The sequence below is a fragment of the Culex pipiens genome, chromosome 2 (genome assembly GCF_016801865.2).
Source record: "Culex pipiens pallens isolate TS chromosome 2, TS_CPP_V2, whole genome shotgun sequence".
Classification (NCBI taxonomy): domain Eukaryota; kingdom Metazoa; phylum Arthropoda; class Insecta; order Diptera; family Culicidae; genus Culex; species Culex pipiens.
The window spans coordinates 201,736,402-201,751,074 of NC_068938.1; the positions used below are offsets into that span (position 1 = coordinate 201,736,402).

Consider the following 14,673-nt stretch of genomic DNA (forward strand, 5'->3'; position numbering starts at 1 on the left):
ATTTTGATATTTTAACAACCCTGATTGGTATCTAACGAAGCGAAATTTTGTATGTTTTTTCACTTTATTTAAGTATTTTTGTAAAATACTAAATTTTTTACAAAGTATTTTATCGAACTTTCAGGTTTAAGAGGTTATCAAAACATAAAATGAAATATGGGATTGCATGACAAAAAATACATTCAAATAGAAAAAAAAACTGGATAAAAAAGTACTTGAAGATTTTATTCGAGTTCAAACAAATTCCGATTTTTTTTACGTTTTGAAAATTAAGGATCATTACACAATTTTTGATCATTTGAATTATTTTTTTCGAATCATCATTCTACTGAATTTCATCGCTGGTTTTGTGGAGTCCCATCGGATACCGTGGTATTTTCCCTCATTTGAATATTCCCCATTGAGGTGGCTGAAATAAAGATTCAAAATTAGTACCAAACATAATAAATTTAAACTTCAAATCTTACCTATTAAAACAATGGTTGAACCACCACCCCCCACGAAAGTTCTTTGCACAGTTCTCCCGGTCGCTGTCGTTATCACTATCGTACGTGGTAAACTTTTTCCCATCGTGCACCCTCAGCCAATCCCCGGCACTTCCGGAATAACTGCCAAGCTTCAGAATCCTGTACTTTTGCTCCTCGCTGCCCACCCGAAACTCCGAGTAGTGCGCGTACAGCTCACTCCCCGAGGAGTTCCTCACCTCAACCAGCAGCTCGTGGGAATCCCGCGCGGTCAGCCGGTGCAGCTGCTCCAGCCCGAGCCACGACTCTCCACCGAGAATGCCGAACCCGTCCCGGTAGTCCTGCCAACCGCGGTAGAAGTCGACGAATCCCTCGTACCGGTGTTGCACGATCGTCCAACCTCCGCCGAAGGCGGTTATTATTTCGCAATAAACCGAAAAGGGGGCCGGATCTTGCGGGGTTAGACGAATCCGGAACAGTCCGGACGATTGTGGTGGGCGGACATCTCGGCAGGATTCGATGCAGTGGTCGGCGGGCTTGGTGAGGTTTAGGAACCTGGCGTTTGGAAATTGAGTTGAGTTGATTGGATCTGAAGCGAATGGCGATCTTCTTACTGGCTTTGAAGATTGTCCAGCTGCTTCTGGAGAAGCTCGTAACCAAATCTACAGTCGGACTCCTTTGCACTACCGTTGCTCACGTACGTTACGAACAGTATCAGGAACGAAGAGCAATGACTTCCAGCTGGTAGGAACATGCTGACGAATAACGCTCTCAAACTGCACATTTTTTGCACTGTCTCTGCACTTATATATTTGCTCCAGGTTGATTCTCAGGCTGTTCACGGGAGATGGCCGGACTTCAATTCAATACCGTACGTCTCTAAGAGAATTTAATCGAATTTAGTGAGACAGTTCAGCAGAGTTCAATGATATGCGGCGTTGTAGATCGGGAATTTGAACTTGAATCAATTTCAAGGTTGGCGACGCTACACCCGAACGAAAGATCTCTGACAACTAGTGTCATCCCGGGCAGACGGTAATAACAACATTCATGCCATTTCAATAACAAATATTGTTAAATAACAAAAAGTAAAAAAAACGATTTTTTTGTTTAATAACAGTTTATGTTATCACAACAAAATTTGTTATTGGTTGAAAGCCACAAAAACTTTAGAATAACATTTTCTGTTATGGAAGAGTACCTCCAACTGTTATTAGGATAATCGGATTTGTTGTTAAAATAACAAAAAATAATAACAAAGATTTGTTCGAAGAATGACTAAAAATTTTATTAGTCTGTTATTACAATAACAATCCAATAACAAAAAAAAAAATCATAACGACGAATAAAAAATCTTGATAAAAATAACATAATAACATTGCCTCCTGAGCAGACGAAATTAACTTGGGAATAACATTTTTTGCTATTTGAAAATACTAGGCCAATGACAAATTTTGATATGATAACATAAACTGTTTTCAAACCCTTGTGCAAAAATGGATTTTTCAAGAAGATTCCAAAACACTTTCTGTTATTTTAACAATATTTGTTATTGAAATGGCATGAATTTTGATGTTACCGTCTGCCCGGGCTAGTATTTTCAAATATCAAAAAATGTTATTCCCAAGTTATTTCCGTCTGCTCGGGTATCCTTATTAATTGTTTGCATTCTGGTCCTTCCTCTTTATCATACAACCGTGGCACAGTGGTAGGAAGAGAGGACGAGAATCAAAGGGCTTCGGCTCGATTCTCGTCGAGATTCAGAACTTTTTTTACAGCTTGATTTTTTTGTTTCAAAACTTGATGTTCATTTTTTTTAAATTTCCAATAGATGTCGCTACCAAGTCGTAGAAATCCCCTCGGAAAAGCGTTGGTTGCGGTTTATACCCTGCGTTAATTGGATCTCAACGCAACAAATGTGCCTGGCGTGTGATGGCAATTTGTCAAGGGAAGGGCTAAGACTTTGAGCCCACGTGCTGCGGCCTCCGCCGCCACGAAGTCTGGAGCTTTTTTGCGTGGGCTTAAAAGATAACCTTAACTAAAAAAATAAAAAGAAGATTAAAGCTGTAAATTTTAAAGAAGGAATTGTTAAAATGAAAAATAAAAAAATATATATATTTCGCATTTAAGTCGACTTGTTCAAAGCAACTTCAAAAACGCAAAAAAAAAGAATCGACAGCATGATGTGATTTCAAACGACGAGAGGGATAGAAAAAAACAGCATAAAAATTCCGCAAAAAAAAACTGATCGAAATGTAAAAATAGAGACGACGACGGCTGGCAAATGATGCGCGCCGCACACTTGAGCTGCTGCTCCTCCAAACAATAACAAATTGATGACGGTCGGGACGGGCGCGGGAGTGTTTGAGCATTATATTTTGGCATGACGGCAATTTTTTTTTTGTACTCGAGTGTCACACACACTTGAACAAGAGGTTCTGGCAGACACATCGATTGGCGTGTGATGGGGCGGCAGGTTTTTTTTTTTTAAAGTGTATTAATCTTTTTGTTAGAAGTTAAATTAATTTTTAAGATGCTGTGGGATTTAAAACAAAATCAAATAATTCCTCACATTTAAGCTGTTGCAAAGATTTTTATATGGCTATTTGCACAATTCGATACTATACATCGAATTTTCCCAAAAAAAAAATCTCATTTTCAACAAAGTCCAAACAAGCTGAATATGATTTCGCTGCTGCAAATATTTTTCAAAGCTTTTGTCTCCCCCCCTTTAATACAGCCGAAAAATCAGGAGGCAATTATTTGTCTGCACAATACTTAAAAATTTCAACGAAACTTTTAGTGGTTTTGTTTGAACATATTTTGGGTTTTTGTGATATCCCAATGTACAGTACCGTAAAAGTTTATTTTTCGCAAAAAATCGTCAATATTTAGATATTTTGAAAACTAAGGATTGCAAAAAACTGGACTGGACTAAATGATTTTTTAAACAAATTTTGCATTAAAAATTATATCCAAGGCTTGTAATTTAAATTTTAAACAATAATTGCAACGTTCCTAAGGGCATTGTTTTGTTTGGCAAAGCCATTTTAGTGCTTTTTCAGTTTTTTTTTCAATTTCAAACCGCCCTTTTGAAATGTTAGAATCGATTTGAAATTAGGACCTCTATACGGATAGAAATCCTGTAAGTAAATCCGAATTTGTAAACATTGGAATGATTTTAAAATCATAAAAAAAATGATTTCGCTGTAAATGTTTTAAAACCCGTTTTGTTTTACGAAACATTTCAATGTTTACAAATTTGAGACAATAGAGGTATCGGACACCATCTACCTTAAAATAATTATATTTCTGAATATCAATTTCTTGCCTTGCTTTTTTAGAAAATTTATAAGTTGGAAGTTTTACTTGTTTTTTTAGACTTTGCCAATGTTTTAAGAAATGAAATTTTTTAGGGGTTAACTTTGGCTGTGTTTTTTACTAAAATTTCCTATATTTTAAGTAAAAAGAAATATGCAGTCATTTTTCTAGTGTCTCAGACTATGCCTCGACGCATTTTATAGAAGAAAATGTGAAAACAAGCAAATAATTGAAAAAGTCGTTGAGAAACATAAAAAAAATAGATAAGCTAAATGTAATGATACACAGAAAAAAAAAATCATGGTAATATTACATCTGTGAGAGGGGACATCTTTTATGTCAGAAAAAAGGTGTAATTTTACGTCTGGAAATGTGTAATTTTACCTCTTTCTGGTGTAATGTCACTTTTTCAATCTAAATTGAGGTAAAATTACAACACAAAAGAGATAATATTCAACCTTCCACAATTACAGCTTCCAAATTTACATTATTTTTTACTGTGGAGGTTGTAGAGTAGGCCAAATGCTACCAAAAACATAAAGATAAATGCAAATTAAAATGCTAAAAATGAAACAATAAAAATATAAAACAAGAGAAGTAAAAGTTTTTCGTAGAACAATAGTTGACCTCCTAAACAGGACGAAAATAGAAATTTTCGAAAAAAAGGGCAGTAGAGGGTTAAAGTAAAAAAAGGCATTAATATACTTAATTCTACCTGGAATAACGGAATAACACTCAAAAGATTATAACATGAAAACTATGTATCTCTTAGACAAAAATAGTGCTGAATAATTATCAATTTTGAGACACATTTGATTTAGGACAAATCTTTAATTGTCAAAGAAATCTCATAACAAACTTTCAATCATAATGTTTAGGTTTAATTTACATAGCGGTGAAATTGATAAGAATATTTGGAGGATATTAAAAAATGGGTCAAAGTGTCAAAGAGTTTCACAGGATTGAGAAAAATACAACAAGTACAAAAGAGTCATTTTCACATAAAAACTTATCCTTTTTTCATTTAGTTTCATTTGTGTATTCTTTCGAATAAGTAGTGAACATTGAAAATTTAGCAACTCTGCTAACGCCAGGAACACCGAACTGAAATAAATATAACTTTTTGAAGCTGAGTGATGAATATTTTAAGAAATTAAGTTCGGGAAATTTTAAATAGTTTGTTTCAATTGAAAAGATCCAAGACCTGCGGCGGACTAAGACTTTGGACGTAGCGCATTGTCACGAAAAGCGGACAAGGCAGAACAAACCAAGCCGCGCGTAAGGTGCGCGAACTGTGACGGTAACCATACCGGCAATTACCGCGGATGCGTCGCACGCAAGGCCTACCTCGAGGAGTAGGAAAAGAGGAAGGAGAAAGCAGCAGCGTCCCACAGTTGGGCAGCGTACGGTTCCAGAGGACAACCCAGCGATCCCTCCTGGATGGAGCTGCCGTAACAGGCAGAGCAATTTGTGGCCCTCGGGGAGCTGATGATTAAGCACATCTATAATTGATTATTTTTGTCTGTGATCTAGTTTCTCTTTATCTATCCTTTTCACATTGCACTTTCTGTAAATTTTTTGAATTTTTTTTCTTACTCTTGTCTATCCCATAGTTATAAGTAATAATTTTTCGATTGAATGATGATGTAAAACACAGCTGAAAGGAACACCAAAACTCTGTTATGTACCTAAATGAACTCATTGTAACTTGATTATTCACAAATAAAACCGAATTGAAATTGAAAAGTGAATCTTTGGCAAAATTGCTCTAGAATATTGTAAATAATGTGAGATTTTTAAACTGAATTTCTTAAACAATATGTAAACCCGAACAGACGGTAATAACTAAATTCATGCCATTTCAATAACAAATACTGTTAAAATAACAGAAAGTGTTATGGAATAATCTTGAAAAATCCATTTTTGCATAAGAGTTCAATAACAGTTTATGTTATCATAACAAAAATTGTTATTGGTCATCCGTCATTGGGTCATTGTTATTGGGTTGATATTGATTGACAGCAGAAACAACTTGAGAATAACATTTTTTGTTATGGAAGAATAACTCCAAACGTTATTGGGATGATCGGATTAGTTGTTAAATTAACAAAAAATAATAACAAAGATTTGTTCGAAAAATAACGTAAAATGTTATTAGTCTGTTATTACAATAACAATCCAATAACAAAAAAATCATAACGGCGAATAACAAATCTTGTTATAAATAACATAAAATGTTATTGGCCTAGTATTTTCAAATAACAAAGAATGTTATCCCCAAGTTATTTCCGTCTGCTCGGGAAGATTTTAAATTCAGTTTTCAAGAAGTAAGTGAATTAAATTAATTACAACATCAAAATATATTAAAATTGTAATAAAACAGAAAACATAACGGTCAGTATCACGATAACCAAGCACTTAAACCGCACCCGGGTGCTAATCAAATTGACCGGCCAGAGAGAGAGAAATCACAACCAATTACGCACACTTGAGTTTTGCTAGAGCTACGATGTTCTTCGTACCGAGACCGACGGTTTGTTTCCAAGCCAAGCTTAGCACTAGTCAGACCTGTCTAAGAAATCTAGCATATCTATGATAGAAGAAGAAGAAGGAAAAACTCGTTAAAAATTTCTGTTGCTCGATTTTGTTTTCTTTCACGCGGTATTTTGACTTCCAATGTCAAGGGCGGAAAAACTCTGCTCAGTGATTTGTTGTAAGCAAATATTGCATGCAACATTGTTTGCAATGCTAAGTGGGTTACTTCCAGTACGTTAGAGGTCATAGCTGTCAAACTGGCTCAATTCATCACGCTGGAATCCACTCTTCCGATGAAAGCTGAAAACAGAGCAGTTTAGCTGCCACTCGAAAGCTTTTGCGATGTCAAGTCTCGTGCATATTAGTTGTAGATTGATTGCACTTTTATTCGTTGCCGCGAATCGATTGGCTGATTGGCTGAACCCACTCAACCGGGCTGGCATAAGCTCGTTTGTGTATTGAACTTGGCGCTTCTCGATGAAAAGCTTCGCACACCAGTTCGTTAACAATTGGATTTTCGCTACCCGTCGGTTAACACTTAACGATATCGACTCTATTGAACTCCGAAATTCGTTTCCAAGGACGTCGTCACATCTCAACGAATTGAGGGGGGCGGGAGCTTTTCGCTAAATCCTTCAGCAAACTACAAAGAGGCTGCTGTCGCAGATGTTTCCTCATCAAAGAGACCTTCCCGGGATTAGCTCGATTCCACTATCATCCCCGGCGGTGCGGAGTTGTCATGGCGCACACAGTCGTCGTCCGGATCAATATTCGTCGTTGTCCGCAGAAGAGAAGCTGCGCCGCGTTGAAAGGGCCTGTTGTTGACGCACACGTGTTAAATATTAATGAACAGTCGACATTCGGAATGAATGAGGTTTTCCGTGTTGTGAGCAATTCCAGGAAGGGCTTTCCAATCTGATTGGGATTGGATCCTTTTCAATTAATCTTGCAAAATGCCGAGAAAACAAATTAAGTGAGCCTGCTTCCAGGAATGACACAACATGAATTTTTCCAAAATAATTTAAATTCACCGTCATTTCAACTGGAATCTCTCCTCAAACAAATTGACTTTACTCAGCATCCTTTTCCAGGCTTCCCACCTGGAGTGGTCCCCAGGTCAGAAGGTCAAGGTGAGCTGACATCCGTCCACAATGTATTCACTCTCTCTCTCACTGCACTGATTTCACCTGATTCAGCACAAATATGAACGATGTCGTCCCCTCGTTGTTTTACATGATGGTGACATTACCATTTTCAGGCTGAGGCTGGTAAACCCATACAGGTGAAGTTGGAGTTCTGGAGAGGAAGCGGGATGGGAATCGCATTTGCACAGGGTTTCCGCCCAGTAATGGATACATTGTTCTTCCCCGGGCAAAGGGTACAGAGCAATTCTCTCAGATTTCAGTCATTCATTTTTTTAAATGTATTTTTTAATCAGGCTGAAACTTTTTTGGTGCCTTCGGTATGCCCAAAGAAGCCATTTTGCATCATTAGTTTGTCCATATAATTTTCCATACAAATTTGGAAGCTGTCCATACAAAAATGATGTATGAAAATTCAAAATTCTGTAACCTTTGATGGAATTTTTTGATCGATTTGGTGTCTTCGGCAAAGTTGTAAGCTTGTATTAGGACTACACTTTAAAAAAATGATACACGGTAAAAAAATGTTTCTGATTTTTAATTTAACTTTTTGTCACTAAAACTTGATTTGCAAAAAAAAAAACTCATTTTTTTATGTGTATTAGGGGACATTAAAAAAATTTCGGAAAATTTCACGAATTTTTCATATTTTATCATTGTAAATCGGACCATTAGTTGCTGAGATATCAACATTAGAAAATGGTGGGTTGTTTGGGTGAGACTTAGAAAACATCAATTTTCCTATTTTTAAACCTTTGCATGGCAATATCTCAGCAACTAAGGGTCGTATCAACAAAGTTCAAAAAAGCAAAATATAGAGAATTTTCTCAGCTTTTCAAAAATATGTTTTCAAAATTGGGCAAACATGTGCACAAATTAAAAAAAACTGCAGCTATTTTCAGAAAAGTAACCTAAAAATGTCACTTGAAAACGGTGCACTTTATCAAAATTTCACCTAAGTTCTTTTTGATTGCAAATTCGATTTTACATCCAGAAATGAAGTTAAATTTTTTTGGCAGTATTGATTCCAAAATTCATAACTTGGTCAAAGATTTTTTGCAAAACCTGGAAATTTCTGATAAGTTGGGATTTGATGTCCCCTAAAACATATAAAAAAATTGAAAAAAATAGTCTTTTTCTGCAAATCAAGTTTTAGTGATAAAAAGTTAAATTAAAAATCACATATTTTTTTTACCGTGTATTTTTTTTTCAGTGTAGTCCATATCCATACCTACAACCAGGGTTATAAGGTCAAAATTTGAAAAATCTGGCAAACTAACGATTAAAAATCTGGAAAAATCTGGCAGACGAAAATTTTACAATTGTGAATGGCGAACGGGAGGGCAGGATATGAACTGATTTAAAAGTTTGTAGAAATCAAATCAGAATTCTGGTTTAACTGATATTATGACCACAAAAATGTTGAATTTACATCGTCTTATTGAAAAACTTATTCTATTTTTATTTGATTTTCAATTAAATACGTTCATTTTAATCAAAAATGTTGTATAAGATGGGCATAAAGTGAAAAATCTGGCAAAATCTGTCAATATCTGGCACAGAGAAGGGTAAATCTTTATTCTGGCTGAAACTTGAAAAATCTGGCATTCCCAGATTTATCTGGCAACCAGGCAACCTTGCCTACAACTTTGCCGAAGACATCAAATCGATCGAAAAATTCCTTCAAAAGATACAGATTTTTGAATTTTCACACATCATTTTTGTATGGACAGCTGCCAAATTTGTATGGAAAATTATATGGACAAAATGATGATTAAAAAATACAAAAAAATAAATAAAAAAAAGATCGATTTCGTAGAGAACTGCTCTACAGCGTTCGTGTCATAAAGTCATATTTTAAAGTGTGATAGATTTACTTTAAAAAATAATAAAAAAACTATTTTTTTTTTTAAATAAAATTATATGGACAAGTTTACCAAGCTAAGAAAATGATAGTTTTAACCCATTAAAAACATTAAAAATCTTACAGATAGAACAAGTTTTTAAAAAATCCTGTTTTGCACCATAAAAAATTGATTTTAAAATTATTTACTGTCAGTACATTCTACTCAACTACACAGTTATAAAATGTGTGAATATCGATGTTATAATTTTGGATGGTTAAATAATACTTCTTTTATGATGTAATTTTACCTCAATTTATACTGAAAAAGTGACATTACATGAGAAAAGCGGTAAAATTACACATTTTCAAAGGCATAATTACACATTTTTTCTGACATAAAAAATTTACCCCTTCCCAGAAGTAATATTACCATGATTTTTTTTAACTGTGTACACAGCAAAAAAAAAATCCGATGGTACAATCGTATGCAAAAGCTTGTACATCACCTTTGTGAAAAAAAAGTTATTTAATATTACACACTGCATGCACAATTTTTGTAAACACAAAAAAATGCAGCTGACGGGATTCAAACCCAGCACCAACAATAAGGACTGGCGCCTTAGCCTGCTCGGCTATCAATCCGACTAAGAATGGAAATGATAAACGCATACACTCCAGGCTCGACTATCCGAAGCCTTGATTATCCGAAGTTTAGATCATCCGAAGGCTTGTATGGGACTTCGGATAATCGAATCACGAAGAATAAAAAAAACGTATATGTAAAAAATCCACACAGTAAAAAACATGGTAATATTACAGAGAGTTGTGCTATGTGTAATTGCTCTTTTTTCGTATAAATAGATGTCAAATTACATTTAAAAAGATTCTTATAATTTCCAAACCTTCTTAAATCTTGTTTCAGCTTTGGAAGGAATAGAATAACCAAATACATTGTAGAAAATAATTTTAAAACAGAAAAATTGCAACCGTTTATCTTAACTATTTGTAAAACTTGAAATCAAATTTTGAACAAATATTTAGAATGATTCGTAACGCAATTAGTACGCATGTGTCGTTAAATGCTCAAACACAAACACAGATGCAAAACCAACTGCCATTAAAATTACTGAGGTGCCCTCTCATCAGCAGTGGGGGGGGGGGAACCCGCCACCAATCTCTCACTATCACACACGGTTCTGGTCAACTAAGCTACCACAGTTAACCTTGAAGCATGCTTTTCCGCAGGTTCCGCAGCAGGTCCCGGTTATGCGGGTTCTAATCTGCCTGCAACACACATGGCGGTTTAGTTTGGTGTACCGTTTGCGAAAGTTTTCTGAAGCTTCCCACCCATTTCGCTGGGACTAACTTTACCAGTAATTGTATTGTAATGTCTCTTTAAAATTTTAAGAGCAAAATAGTCAATTTATGTAGCTTCATAAAATGTTAATATTTGTTTCATAAAAAAATATGTCATTAATTTAAAGAGCAAGGTATCCCTACTCCACAATCCCCGCTAGGAATAGTGGGTCAACCGCAATTTAGTGTGTGCCAGGACATGGAGATATGCTCAGCTCGAAGCGATTTCTCCCGAAACGGGGCTAATGTTTATTGTGTTGCATCATCCTTAGAACCATGGAACCAGCCAGCATCCAAAACCTGGGGCGGGATGAAATCGATTTTTTTTGCTAGGTAGGACAAACTTTCTCTGTTTTTTTGCTTCTTCTTCTTTTTTGCGCTAGTCCTGGATATTGTGAATAAATAACTCTGTGGCGTCGAGTAAAAATAGTACTTTGAGAGGAAATTGGAGATTTTTGTTCGTCTTGGAGGGGAAGAAAAAGGAAAACCCAGAATAATCGATGTAATTTGAGCTTTTTCATGGGAGAGAGTTGTGAAACATCCTTAAAGAGAGATGTAGTTTTAAAAAGTTTTCAAAACTAAAGATAAATTTAACTGTGACGCAATCTCAAACCTAACCTCATCCTCATTAGCGGAACGATATATTAAAATAGAACTATTTCTGCGCATACATCTATCATTCAGAATGTCCTTGACTCATGAATATATCCTGCTGATCCGCACAGCATCGGCATTCGCCCCCACAAAATTGGCGGGGGTTGGCACGCCTGTGGCAAACGACAACCGACACACACAATAAATGAATCCCAAAATAGGCATCACATCCCATCCCAACTTTTACAACATCCAGAACAACAACGTCCCAACAGAACGACGACGAGGTTTGGCTTTTACACTGTTTCATTTAATCGGAACCGCCTCTTTGAATTGGAATTTTACGTGGAATATTAAATTCAGCGTTTAGTGACGTCATTTGGATTAATGTTGATCAACAATTGCTTAAAAATATCGTTTTACGAAAAATATAACGTACCTAGTAAAAAAAACCAAGGTAATATTACATTCCCATATAAGTACATCTTTTATGTCAGAAAAATATGTAATTTTCCATCTGAAAATTTGTAAATTTTTGACTTTGGTCTAATTTTCATCTAATGAGCAGTTCTCTACGAAATCGATCTTTTTTTTTAGAAATTTTAATTTTTGTATTTTTTAATCCGACTGAAATTTTTTTGGTGCCTTCGGTATGAAACCATTTTGCATCATTTGTTTGTCCATATAATTTTCCATACAAATTTGGCAGCTGTCCATACAAAAACGATGTATGAAAATTCAAAAATCTGTATCTTTTGAAGGAATTTTTTGATCGATTTGTTGTCTTTGGCAAAGTTGTAGGTATGGATACAGACTACATTGAAAAAAAAAAAATGATACACGGTTAAAATTTTTTTGGTGATTTTTTATTTAACTTTTTGTCACTAAAACTTGATTAGCAAATAATTCCTATTTTTATTTTTTTTGATAAGTTTTAGAGGGCATCGAATGCCAACTTTTCAGAAATTTCCAGGTTGTGCAAATAATCTTTGAGCGAGTTATAAATTTTTGAATCAATACTGATTTTTTCGAAAAATCGAAAAATTGGTCGCAAAAATTTTTCAACTTTTGATAAAGTGCACCGTTTTCAAATTATGGCCAGTTTTAGGTAACTTTTTTGAAAATAGTTGCACTTTTTAATTTTTTAAAATTGGTGCACATGTTTGCCCACTTTTGAAAAAAAAAATTTTTTTTTGAAAAGCTGAGAAAATTCTCTATATTTTGCTTTTTTGAACTTTGTTGATGCGACCCTCAGTTGCTGAGATATTGCCATGGGAAGGTTTTAAAACATGAAAATTTTATTCTATTGTCCTCTAAAACATATCAAAAAATGAAAAAAAAATAGTGTTTTTTTTCCAAATCATGTTTTAGTGACCAAAAATTGAATAAAACCCACCAAATTTTGTTTTACCGTGTATCATTTTTTCAGTGTAGTCTATATCTATTCCTACAACTTTGCCGAAGACACCAAATCGATCAAAAAATTCCTTCAAAAGATACAGATTTTTGAATTTTCATACATCGTTTTTGTATGGACAGCTGCCAAATTTGTATGGAAAATTATATGGACAAACTAATGATGCAAAATGGTTTCTTTGGGCATACCGAAGGCACCAAAAAAGTTTCAGTCGGATTAAAAAATACAAAAAAAATGAATGACCGAAATCTGAGATAACTGCTCTTATTAAGGTCATCTTACAGCACAAAAGAGCTAATATAGATCCATGTAAGTTTACACCTTCTAAATTTATACAGTTTTTACTTTGTATTCAATTATTATTTTTCAATTCTTCAGTAAAAAACATGTTATTATGACATCATAAACGGTGTAAATTTACATAGTTATATGTGTAATTCTGCCTTTACAACATTCATTAAAGCTGGATTACATTAAAATGTTCACCTTAAAATTTCACAATTTCCTTTTTACTGTGTAAATTATTAATATGTTAACCTTAGGCCGGCTGTGAAGTTATGGAATAGTTGAAAATAGAATTGTCACAATCTGTTGATTTTTTTTAATAAAATTTTTCATTACCAGCTCGAAAATTTGCCACCATAAAATTTACAAAAAGTTAAGAAAAAGCGTAATTTTTAATTTACAAAGGGAATAACTCTTTTCAAACCCCTCCTTTTTTGTAAATTTTGATGAAAAAAAGCTTTAAATAATTTTTGGCTTATTTTTCAATGGTTTGAATCGTCATGCTAGACTACCAACTTAAAGTTAATTGCCATCACAAAAACCACTGTTTTTCAGGAGCTCAATCAATCGTCAATCGTCTTTTCAATTCCGCCGACATTGTCAAGGATCGATAGTAAGGAAAAGGCCACTTAGAGCCTAATATTAGGTGTCCATTTCAATCATGATTGAGGTCCTCTTGCTGGGGCTTCTTTTCGCCTTTGTGACAACCTCAAATGGCAATCGACTCAGCTCAGCAGCTTTTAGTACACCTTCGCCACCCACTTCATTCACCGGCTGGAGAGAATGAAATTTTTATCGTTGTTAGATTTGGTCGTAAATACCAAAAAATGTTTTTGAATATTTTTTTTAATTGCAAAAAGACAATTTAAAATTCAAAAAAAAACTTTTTGAAATTAAAATTATACAAAAAAATCTTTTTTTACCGTGCACCTATCATAGAAGATTTATTTCCGTTTTTTTCTAGAATCAAGTGGGTGGCTATTTTGCTGCTTACGTAGGAGAAAAAATGTCCTGCCTTCCTTCCTTAGTCTCGCGGTGTGACACAAAGTCCGGTATCAGCAAAATTCCAGACGAAAACGGGTCGTTAACGATTTTTGATGGTCCGCTGTTGTGTCGCACACTCAGTTTTGGGCTGGATAGACTTCATTGAAGAGTGACGCGTAAATTTTTTGGCGAGACAAAGTTTTGGGGCCGTTTATTAATGATTCGTTTGCGGTATATTTTACGATGGTGAATCGGGTACTAATTTTTGATTTTTCTTTTCTTGTTTTTATCTTTGCAGGTGATCCAGGTAATATACTTTGATCATGCAGAGAATTAAGTATTTTTTCATCAAATGCGGATAGAGGTAATAACATTAAACTTGAACAATTATCTCAAAAATCAGCAATCCCCTGAAAAATATATTATTATTATTTTTTGCTAGGATGAAGTTATGTGAGTACTTTCTCTATAGCCAAAGAGACCGTTTTGCATCATCGGTTCGAATTTATGACGAAAGATCGAAAGACATAACGTCGAATGGACAAACGGACGAACGTGGACAAAAGGTCGAAAGGGCAATCGGTCAAAAGAGACAAAAAGAACTATTTCTTTGTCAAATATAGTCCGATTTTAAGGGTGCATCCAAATATCACGTAACACAATTAGGGGTGGGATTGGATTGGCGAGTTGATACACGAAGATTCATGCAATTCATTTTTTTCATTGTAT

General features: G+C 34.8%; 2 protein-coding genes across 3 annotated transcripts in view; one reads left to right on the forward strand and one right to left on the reverse strand.

The window, feature by feature from the left end:
* Positions 1 to 14,673, forward strand: part of LOC120418138 (endophilin-A) — a 141,119-nt gene that overhangs the window by 22,352 nt on the left and 104,094 nt on the right. The window lies entirely within an intron of this gene.
* On the reverse strand, positions 201 to 1,300 carry LOC120420327 (fibrinogen C domain-containing protein 1-like). The gene is made up of 3 exons (XM_039583322.2): positions 1,079 to 1,300; positions 468 to 1,019; positions 201 to 409 (listed from the first exon to the last, which is right to left on the reverse strand). Exons 1-3 carry the CDS (start codon positions 1,246 to 1,248, stop codon positions 304 to 306), a joined length of 828 nt encoding a protein of 275 aa, XP_039439256.1. The 5' UTR covers positions 1,249 to 1,300; the 3' UTR covers positions 201 to 303.